At 43.1% G+C, this 12,001-nt stretch overlaps 1 protein-coding gene across 1 annotated transcript in view; it reads right to left on the bottom strand.

The window, feature by feature from the left end:
- Window positions 1-12,001, bottom strand: part of LOC126359091 (toll-like receptor 2 type-2) — a 138,292-nt gene that overhangs the window by 47,349 nt on the left and 78,942 nt on the right. Inside the window, exon 9 of the mRNA XM_050007603.1 lies at window positions 7,778-7,990. Within this exon, the coding sequence (XP_049863560.1) occupies window positions 7,778-7,990 (213 nt within the window). The remainder of the gene's footprint in view (window positions 1-7,777; window positions 7,991-12,001) is intronic.

Genomic DNA, 12,001 nt, shown 5'->3' with positions numbered 1-12,001 from the left:
TCTGCTGCTGTTGATATCCTATACTCATCTGACCAGAAATCCTTGTCTTCTTTCCATTTACTAATTTACCATTTAATAATCCTGAATTAATAACTAGCATCAAAACCGATTCAGGAATTAATGAACACAGGGTTGTCGTAGCAAGATTGAATATTGTAATCCCCAAATCCTCGAAAAATAAGCGAAAAATATACCTATTCAAAAAGCAGATAAAAATTCACTTGATGCCTTCCTGAGAGACAATCGCCACTGACCCAAATTAATAATATAAGTGTAGACCAGATGTGGCTTAAATTCAAAGAAATAGTATCGGCAGCAATTGAGAGATTTATACCAAATAAATTAACAAACGAAGGAGCTGATCCTTCTTGGTACACAAAACGTGTTACAACACTGTTGCAGAAACAACGAAACAGACAAAAAAGAGTTCGGTTGTGTGTGAAATCTTATGCGACTTAACTGCTAAGGTTATCAGTCCCTAAGCTTACACACTACTTAACCTAAACTAACCTAAGGACAAACACACACACCCATGCCCAAGGGAGGACTCGAACCTCTGCCGGGACCAGCCGCACAGTCCATGACTGCAGCGCCTAAGACCGCTCGACTAATCCCGCGCGGCAACGAAACAAACGTGCCAAATTTAAACAGACGCAAAATCCCCAAGGTTGGCGATCTTTTACAGAAGCTCGAAATTTAGCGCGGACTTCAATGCAAGATGCCTATAACAGTTTCCACAACGAAACTTTGTCTCCAAACCTGGCAGAAAATCCACAAAGGTTCTGGTCGTATGTGAAGTATGTTAGCGGCAAGAAACAATCAATGCCTTCTCTGCACGATAGCAATGGAGATACAATCGAAGATAGTGCTGCCAAAGCAGAGTTACTAACCACAGCCTTCAGAAATGCCTTCACAAAAGAAGACGAAGTAAATATTCCAGAATTAGAATCGATAACAGCTGCCAACATGAGTAAAGTAGAAGAAAACATCCTCGGAGTAGTGAAGCAACTTAAATCTTCTGGTCCAGACTGTATACCAATTAGGTTCCTTTCGGAGTATGCTGATGCATTAGCTCCATACTTAACGATCATATACATCGGTTCACTCGACGAAAGATACTTATCCAAAGACTGGAAGGTTGCACAGGTCAGACCAATATTCAAGAAAGGTAGTAGGAGTAATCCACTAAATTACAGGCCCATATCGTTAACGTCGATATGCATCAGGATTTTAGAACATTTATTGTCTTCCAACATAATGAATTATATAGAAGAAAACGGTGTTTTGACACACAGTCAACATGGGTTTAGAAAATATCGTTCTTGTGAAACACAACTAGCCCTTTATTCACATGAAGTGCTGAGTGCTATTGACAAGGGATTTCAGATCGATTGCGTATTTCTGGATTTCCGGAAGACTTTTGACACTGTACCACAAAAGCGGCTCTTAGAAAAATTGCGTGCTAATGGTTATGTGACTGGATCTGTGATTTCCTCTTAGAGAGGTCGCAGTTCGCAGTAATTGATGGAAAGTAGTAGAGTAAAACAGAAGTGATTTCAGGAGTTCCCCAAGGTAGTGTTATAGGCCCTTTGCAGTTCCTTATCTATATAAACGATTTGGGAGACAATGTGAGCATTCGTCTTCAAAAAATGGTCCAAACGGCTCTGAGCACTTTGGGACTTAGCTTCTAAGGTCATCAGTCCCCTAGAAATTAGAACTACTTAAACCTAACTAACCTAAGGACATCACACACATCCATTCCCAAGGCAGGATTTGAACCTGCGACCGTAGCGGTGTCGCGGTTCCGGACTGTTGCGCCTAGAACCGCTCGGCCACTCCGGCCCGCCAGCCGTCTTCGGTTGTTTGCAGATGACGCTGTCGTTTATCGACTAATAAAGTCATCAGAAGATCAAAACAAATAGCAAAACGATTTAGAAGAAATAACGGAATGGTGCGAAAAGTGGCAGTTGATCTTAAATAACGAAAAGTGCGAGGTCATCCACATGAGTGCTAAAAGGAACTCGTTAAACTTCGGTTACACAATAAATCAGTCTAATCCAAAAGTCGTAAATTCAACTAAAGACCTAGGTATTACAATTACGAACAACATAAATTGGAAGGAACACATAGAAAATGTTGTGGGGAAGGCAAACCAAAGACTGCGTTTTATTGACAGGACACTTAGAAAGTGTGACAGACCTACTAAGGAGACTGCCTACGCTACGCTTGTCCGTCCTCTTTTAGAATACTGCTGCGCAATGTGGGATTCTTCCCAGATAGGACTGACGGAGTACATCGAAAAAGTTCAAAGAAAGGCAGAGCGTTTAGTATTATCGCGAAGTATGGGAGAGAGTGTCACAGAAATGATACAGGATTTGGGGTGGAAATCATGAAAAGAAAGTCGTTTTTCGTTGTGACGGAATCTTCTCACGAAATTTCAATCACCAACTTTCTGCTCCGAATGCGAAAATACTTTTTTGACACCGACTTACATAGGGAGGAACTATCACGAAAATAAAATAAGGGAACTCAGAGCTCATACGGGAAGATATAGGTGTTCATTCTTTCCGCGCGCTATACGAGAATGGAATAACAGATAAGTGTGAAGGTGGTTCGATGAACCCTCTGACAGGCACTTAAATGTGATTTGCAGAGTATCAGTGTAGATGTAGATGTACTTGACTGACGCCTACCGTATCTAATTTCAGCCTTAGCAGTTCGTTTTTTAGATTTTTTAGCTTCCGTGCCACGTTCCGTGCCCCGACTCATGTAACGTTACCCTTTCGTTTCTTATTCAGTCTTTTTCTCATGGTCACCTCCCACTCCCGGAGGTCCATATGAAGGACTAGTCCGGAATCTTTTGGCAATGGAGAAATCATCACGTCATATTTTCAAGTTCAGACCACACGTATCATTATGTATCATTAATGCAATGGTTTCCATTGACTTCTGCATCATCATGCCTTTGATCATTGCTGATCCTTCCGCCTTTAGTGGTAGTTTCCCGTCTAAGGGTAAGAGAGTGCGTTGAAACTCTGTCCGCTCTTCCGCCCTCTTTGACAAAGCCGTTAGCAAGATGAGGTGACTTGTTATCAAGGATGTCTTTGATTGCCATTGCTAATGAATTTTATTCAAAATTCAAGCGGTGGCGGGATTCGAAAACCCTGGACCGAGAGCGTTGTGATTACCAATCAAAGCCGCTATTCTTCCTTTTTTATGGCTGTTGCTTGATTTGGGGAAGGAACCAAACAGCGAGGTCATCGGTCCCATAAAATTAGAAAAGGATGGGGAAGGGATTCGGCCTTGCCCTTTCAAAGGAACCATCCCGGCATTTGTCTGAACTGATCTGGGGAAATCACGGAAAACCTAAATCAGGATGTCCTGACGCGCGTTTAAACCGTCGTGATTCCGAATGCGAGTCCAATGTGCTAACCACTGTGCCATCTCAATGGGTCTTTTTTTATGTTCTAGGTATTTGGCATGGGCGCACGTCAGATGGCACCCCTTCATATTCTTCATTTAATCATTCACCGAACACGCTGAGCTACTGTGCCTGCAATCCTAGACCATAGGTGCAAGTGGTATCTATATTTCTCCTAGAAGTGCACGCTTCGTCGCTCTTGTGTTTCTCGCCTAGTCCTTCCTGCTTTGGCAGTTTGGCATTTTACATTTCCTGTTAGTCCAATTTTTAGATGTCTGTTCTGCTTTTTACCTGTTTGATTTTCTACATTTTATGTCTTTTTCCTTCAAAAAGAACAGTTTGTACTAAAAAGTAGTGGTCAATAAGTCCGTTATTATTTAAATTTTATTCGGTAATTGGTTTGTTGTACATGATTTTTTTAAAAAAAATGGGTAATATGAAAGGAAAACTAACAAGATTTTGACAACTTTAAAACTAAATGAAATAGATAAGTCCTGTTAGATACATTAATGTTATTTTAATACTGATTTCATAGACTAAAAAAAAGGTACAGATGGATAGAAAAAGTTCTGTGATACCACGGTGTAGTTAACTTGGTAATGGAAAAAGTGGGTTGTCGAGGGTAAAATTGCAGGGATCCCAAGGCGTGAATATGGTAAACAGGTTCAAGTGGATGTATATGTTGACTAATGCAGAAATGAAGACACAAGAGCAGAGTAGTTTCTTAGATCTGCTCCCAAATCAACCATTTGTTGATTTCTTTCGCGATTCTCCCGAGAACCTATTTATTCCTTATTAACACAACCTAACTTTTGACATCCTTCTAAACCATTAAACTCAAATGCATCTACTCCTATTTTGTGCCAGTAATGTGTGATTTTATGGTCTACATACATCGTCCATCATGCATTATAATGTTTTCAAGGTAGCAGAATTCTTTGAGTTTATCTACACTGCCTGAAAAAAAGTGTGGAACACCCAAAAGGGGAAGAGTAAATGAATTGTTGTGTTATATAAAAGATTACAAAACCGAGTCAAATTTACAAACGGCTTGGTATAATGTATCCATTTATTACTATGACTTTGCGTCCATTTGACCTGGATGCAGACACCGATTCGTTTCGGAAGGCTGTCATAAAGCCGTTTCAACTTTTTCTGAGGCGAGCTGGTTCACAACTGTTCTGACTGGCCCTTGATGTTATGGGTACTGGCACCGGGACGCAGCTGACGTCCGAGCTGGTCGCACACGTGTTCTATCGGGGAAGTATCTGGGGATCTTCCTAGCCATGGAGTAGCATCATGCACACAGTTCATAGATACACTCGCCAAGTGTGGTCGAGCATTGTCGTGTTGAAAATTGGCTCCATGATACCGTCACATGAGCGTTAATACATGAGAACGCAGGATATCCGTGACGTGCTGTTGTGACGTCAGAGTTCCCTCTGTCACTCAGTCCATCAGTCAATGATCTAGAGTTATACCCGATGGTTCCCGACACCATGACACCAGGAGTGCTACCACTGTGACTGAAACACTGGACCTCTCCCCATGTCGCAACCATACTCGCCGACATAGTCATCCGACCAGTGCAGAATCACGTTTCGCTGCTGAACAGACTGCGACGCATTCAGTAACAGTCCATGATTCCCCGTCACGGCAGCACACCAAACGGAGCCGTTTTTGTTACATTCTATCCATGGAACGGTAGTTTTGTAGTCTGCCTGCTGCTACGCTGTCAAATTCCATCATGTTCTGATGTGGCTGTCTCACATGAGGTCGTATCACATCCGCGTCCTTCAGAGTGCTGATTCAGTATTCGACACTGTCTCGTTACCTTACCGACTCTTGTAGATGTAGCAACAACACTAAAAGCGAACAACACTAATACATTACTTGTCACAGAGAATAGCAATTCTAATCTACTACATACACGTCGATGGAGTTAATATGCACGCAGCGACATTAGCAGTCGACCATATCTTCAGCGTGTTTCACGGTTTTCTCTAACCAGTTGTAAAATACAGTTTTCCGATTCTGCTCAATATTTTCGTATTTATGTGATATTCTGTAGTCATTATACTATTTATTCTTTTCAATAGGTTCTGTATTTCTTCTTCGCTTCCACTGATACAAACTACGGAGATTGGACTAAAATATGGAAACACCGGGGAAAATGCGTGTTTGAACATAAATGCAGATGCAAGCCTAACCAGCCGGTTGTTCTATTGTAAATGACGACGAATGGCACCTCTACAATATCGTCAGAACACTGTTCTATGTCGTTGCGAGTGCGTTATGTCAGAGATAAGTGACTTGGACAGATTACCACATCCCCCGCACCACCCCTCTCATACGGAACTCGTATTGTGAGCACGAGGATGAACAGTTGCATCTCCCCTGGCCACCACACTCACGAGATCGTAATACTCTTAAGATTGTGGTCTACTTTGGTGTGAAGAGTGCGTTATAGTTCTCCATGTCCTTTATCGTTATGTGAATACACTACTGTCCATTAAAATTGCTACACCAAGAAGAAGTGCAGATGATAAACGGGTATTCATTGGACAAATATATTATACTAGAAGTGAGATGTGATTACATTTTCACACAATTTGGGTGCATAGACCCTGAGAAATCAGTACCCAGAACAACCACATCTGGCCGTAATAACGGCCTTGATACGCCTGGGAATTGAGTCAAACAGAGCTTGGATGGCGTGTACAGGTACAGCTGCCCATGCAGCTTCAACACAATACCACAGTTCATCAAGAGTAGTGACTGGCGTATTGTGACAAGTCAGTTGCTCGGCCACCATTGACCAGACGTTTTCAATTGGTGAGAGAACTGGAGAACGTGTTGGCCAGGGCACCAGTAAAACATTTTCTGTATCCAGAAAGGCCCGTACAGGTCATGAAACATGCGGTCGTGCATTATCCTGCTGAAATGTTGGGTTTCGCAGAGATCGAATGAAGGGTAGAGTCACGAGCCGTAACACCTCTGAAATGTAACGTCCACTGTTCAAAGTGCCTTCAATGCGAGCAAGAGGTGACCGAGACGCCAGTATGGCGATGACGAATACACGCCTCCAATGTGCGTTCACCGCGATGTCGCCAAACACGGATGCGACCATCATGATGCTGTAAACAGAACCTGGATTCATCCGAAAAAATGAAGATTTGCCATTCGTGTGCCCAGGTTCGTCGTTGAGTACACCATCGCAGGCGCTCCTGTTTGTGATGCAGCGTCGAGGATAACCGTAGCCATGGTTTCGGACCTGATAGTCCATGCTGCTGTAAACGTCGTCGAACTGTTCGTGCAGACGATTGTCTTGCAAACGTTTCCATCTGCTAACTCAGGGATCGAGACGTGGCTGCACGATCCGTTACAGCCATGCGGATAAGATGCCTGTCATCTCGACTGCTAGTGATACGAGGCCGTTGGGATCCAGCACGGCGTTCCGTATTACCCTCCTGAACCCACCGATTCCATATTCTGCTAACAGACAGTGGATCTCGATCAACGCGAGCTGGAATGTCGCGATACGATAAACCGCCATCGCGATAGGCTATAATCCGACCTTTATCAAAGTCGGAAACATGATGTTACGAATTTCTTTCACGAGGCATCACAACGACGTTTCACCAGGCAAAGCCGGTCAACTGCTGTTTGTGTATGAGAAATCGGTTGGAAACTTTCCTCATGGCTTCACGTTGTAAGTGTCGCCACCGGCGCCAACCTTCTGTAAATGCTTTAAAAAGCTAATCATTTGCATATCACAGCAGCTTCTTCCTGTTGGGTAAATTTCGCGTCGGTACACGTCATCTTCGTGGTGTAGCAATTTTAATGGCCACTAGTGTACTTGAACTCCTTTCCCACGTATTTTGCAGAAAGAATGGTGTAGGGCTTGTAAGCCAGACAGGACCTGTAATGATAGGATGGGAGGCTTTTTAAATTCTAAAGTCTTTCCTACGCCGTATTGTTGTGTTTTTGGTGTTTCCAAAATCTTGTGCACCCATTGTGTGTCATCAATAAATGTGGTCATGTGTATTTTTGCAGTGTGAATTTTGATCCCACTGCCGAACCTTTCTTTTATTTCCATCATTGCTTTTTGGCGGGACAGTCTGAACAGTAGGGGCGAAATAGTGCAGACCTATCGGACACCCTTTTTAATCCGAGCACTTCGTTCTTGGACTTCCGTTCTAATTGTTTCCTTGTATAGACATAATAATGTCGGTGCACGACCGTCGACATTAGTCTGCAATGTTTCGATATTGCCACCTCTGTTTAGGCGTGACATTTAGCGACTAGCCGACTGGAGACGGAGTTCCTAGCCACTGTTGCGACTCACTCACTCACCTGCGATGGTAGCAGAGCAGCGTTATGGCCACGATCACGGCGAGCAGGCTGATGAGGAGCACCAGGAACTGAGCCACGTAGCGGGGGGACCCGGGGCAGCCGGACCTGTCGTCCAGGTCTTTCATCCTCTCCACGGGCTTGCCGGCTCTCTCTTGCGGTTCGCTGCATACCGGCTGCTCCGGACGCACCACTCGAAGTCTGTCCGACGACGTACTGTGGTATTACGTGACAGGTATTAGGAAAGAGTACAAAAATTGTCAACTTTAAACAGTACGTTAGCGATTGGGATAAACATTTTCACACCGAACGGTGCGTGGCGGAGAGTACTTTTGGGATGGCTACCATGCTATTTGGGGAGCAAAATAACTGATGATGATCGAAGTAGAGAGGATATAAAATGTAGACTGGCAATGGCAGGGAAAGCGTTTCTGAGGAAGAGAAAGTTGTTAACATCGAGTATAGATTTATGTGTCAGGAAGTCATTTCTGAAAGTATTTGTATGGAGTGTAGCCATGTATGGAAGTGAAAGATGGACGACAAATAGTTTGGACAAGAAGCGACTAGAAGCTTTCGAAATGTGGTGCTACAGAAGAATGCTAAAGATTAGATGGATAGATCACATAACTAATGAGGAAGTATTGAATAGGATTGGGGAGAAGTTTGTGGCACTTGACCGGAAGAAGGGATCGGTTGGTAGGACATGTTCTGAGGCATCAAGGGATCACCAATTTGGTATTGGAGGGCAGCGTGGAGGGTAAAAATCGTAGAGGGAGGCCAAGAGATGAATACACTAAGCAGATTCAGAAGGATGTAGGTTGCAGTAGGTACTTGGACATGAAGAAGCTTGCACAGGATAGAGTAGCATGGAGAGCTGCATCAAACCGGTCTCAGGACTGAAGACCACAACAACAACAACAACAACCATTTCTCCCCTCCCCTGCTCCATTAGCAAATGGTCTATTGGAAGAACGACTGTTGATAAACCTCCGTATGAGTTCTCATTTTTCTGATCTTCTCGTCGCGACCATTTTCAGCAACGGAGTTAAGGCAATTAGGGATTAACAAACCTTTGAGGTTATAAATTACATTAATTAATTTCGACAGTTATTCAGTTAGCGGCTTTATAGATAGTGACAGGTATACCAGGCAAGCAGTGAAGATGTTGAGGTATAGAGATACTGTCCATAACTTTTGCTAGTCGTAATGGCAATGGAAAATTTCTGGTAAGTTCCTATGGGATCAAACCGCTGAGGTCATCGGTCCCTAGGCTTACACACTACTTAACATAACTTAAACTAACTTACGCTAAGGACAACACACACACCCATGTCCGAGGGGTCACTGTGCCCCCTGCACAGTGACCAAGTTTTTCAAGGGCGCCTCTCTCCGGAAGCATTTCCATGATCTTATTGTACTGCTTAACTAAGGACTGTACCATTCTAAACACGTATAATTCACACGTCACCAGTCTTTGTTTTTCAGGTGTTTTTTTTTTTTTTTTTTTTTTTTTTTTTTTTTTTTTTTTTTTTTACGAAACGGTCTATCTTTGGTACCGCAAATCTGGGTGTAAAACACTGGAAGCTCATTTACCAAATAACCAAAAATAACCAATCATCCAACATGTGCTGCAGGACTTTGTTCAAAAGATATATAACGTATGCATATTGCTGAAAGAATTGCAATGCTTTGCTTGTATTGGTGCATCGCTCAGTGACAGACGAAATATTAAACTGATCAGGATTCACTATTCTTTTCTTTTGACCATATCAGTCTTCTGACTGGCTTGATGCGGCCCCCCACAAATTCCTCTCCTGCGACAACCCTTTCATCTCAGAGTAGCACTTGCAACCTACGTTCTCAGTTATTTACTGCATGTACTCCAGTTCCTGTCTTCCTCTACAGTTTTTACCCTCTACAGCTCCATCAATTATCGTGGAAGTTATCTCCTGATGTCCTATCATCCTGTCCCTTCTTCTTGTCAGTGGTTTACAATATACGCATTTCTCTCCGATTCTCCGAGAACCTCATTCCTTATATCATCAGTAGAGCTAATTTCCAACATTACTCTGTTGCGCTGTATCTCAAATGCTTCGATTCTCCTCTGTTCCCTTTTTCCCACAATCCATTTTTCACTATGATACAGTGCTGTGCTCAAAACGTACAATCTCAGAAATTTCTATCTCACATTGCACTAATGCCCTTTTTGCCAATGCTAGCCTGCTTTTTATGTCTTTCTTACTCCATATGTCATGGATTATTTTGCTGCCTACGTACAAAAAGAATCGTTAACTCCCATCTTAAAAAAAAGAACAATTGTCGCCTGGGCAAGACGGATAAATCAGCAGCAGCAGGCCACGCACTAGGACCGGGATACCACCAAATTCGTTTGTCTGCCACTGTAGTTGTGGCAAGATCTAATAATTACTACTCTAGTTTGTATGGAGAGGCTATAGAGATACAAAAGCACGACACCAATGTCAATAGAAAAGGAGACGGACTGAAATCAAGCATGTTGAGTGCCCTAGTACTAAATGAAGAAAAAAGCGTTAACTCTTCCCGACTGCAAGCTCCATAACATACGTCGGCGCGTCTCTGCGATCTTAGGCAGCGCTCTGACGACGTTACGAACAGGTCGGCCTGATGAGTTTCTTTGAGTTTGTACCTGCTTAAAGCCTCTGACGATGTCTCCAAGCACTGGAAAACGAAACGTTAGGGAGATAATTATGCGTTGGCCCATGGCCTAATGCCCGTTAAACAAATATCACCACTAGTTGCAAGAATCAGATCATTCGGATGTACACTGGCAACTTGTAATTACTATGGCACCACGACTATCAATGCCTCCTGCCGCAGCTGAGGTAATCCGCCGCATTCTACTCCACGTGTCACCGTAAATGTCTCTCCCCAACGACCTAAATTACGTGATTTATTTCTACATTTTTTTGTTCTCTGATTGCTTATGTGTATTGTTTTTCGTAACTGACAGTATCCAGTATACAGTGTCCAGTGTCCAGTGGACAGTCTCCAGTCCAATAAAAACTCTCTGGTATTCAGGCACGTTTGCCAACGTAATTCAGTACCTTTTTACCCTCTTTGATCTATGAGTTTCGTTGTTAATATTTCTAGATTTTATGGAAATATACATATTTAATTTGTGATCGGCTTTTGTGTAAGTGGAGTAGTTCTGTCCCCTTCCGTCCTCAGCTAGTCGACTATGAATGGAAATACATGGTCCAGTCACGCTTGTAATAGAAGCTGAATTCAGTGCTTTACGCCAAACCAGGATAGGAAGTAGTATAGTGGATGCTCGTTTCGAAGCCACACCGCAGGGAACACGATTTTCATTTTTTCACGACCTTGGCTATAGCAGGACAGGACTTTGCAACCTCATCGTGACCATATCTGAATTTCATCGATCACATTGAAACCCCTAACTGACACTGTACTGCCTGAGGGACATAACGCTGTGTAGGGATTGGACAAAAATATGAAAACACCTCGAGAAACGCATGCTTGTCATAAATCCAACTGCTGAATGTTGCTCTGTTGTATTTAACCACAAACGACACCTGTGCTATGTCCTTAATGTGTAGCAAGTGTCAGTCGCGGTCAGAATAGTGTTATACGTAGTAATGAGTGAATTATCTCGGAGCTAAGTGAAGTCGAATGGAGGTAGATTGTTGGTGGTCGTATGGTCAGTGGTTCCGTAACTGTTTTGGGTTTCAAGAGTCACCGTATCGAATATTTATACCGCATACGGGGGAAGCGGAAAAACGTCATCCGCCAAACAACGCGGATGAAAGTGTATGATAAGTGATGGTGACAGACGGTCGTTGAAAAGGATTGTGATGCAAGGTAAGTGGACGACACGTGCAAAAGTCACTGCAGAACTGAATGTCACATTCGCGAAACCTATCAGCAATAAAACAAAACGAAGGAGACTCCATGAGCAAGGAACTGCAGAGCGAGATGGAATTCCAAATCTACACATGTCACACAAATGTCCCTAACATGAAAACGTGCTGCAGAAGCCATAAAACATCGAGTATGGACCAATGGAAGAAAGACATTTGTTCAGATGAGTCTTGTTTCACACTGTTTCCAACTGGCTAAGTTGACGTCTCAAGAGTGTAACGTGACGGGGGCTTGGTGTTCATTTCGGTAGCCATATCGCAGAATAAAAATTCAGTAAATGAAGCAGGCAAGAAGGAATACAAACGCCTC

This window comes from Schistocerca gregaria, chromosome 1 (assembly GCF_023897955.1).
Source record: "Schistocerca gregaria isolate iqSchGreg1 chromosome 1, iqSchGreg1.2, whole genome shotgun sequence".
In the NCBI taxonomy this organism is placed as follows: Eukaryota; Metazoa; Arthropoda; class Insecta; order Orthoptera; family Acrididae; genus Schistocerca; species Schistocerca gregaria.
This window is presented reverse-complemented; position numbering and strand designations above follow the sequence as displayed.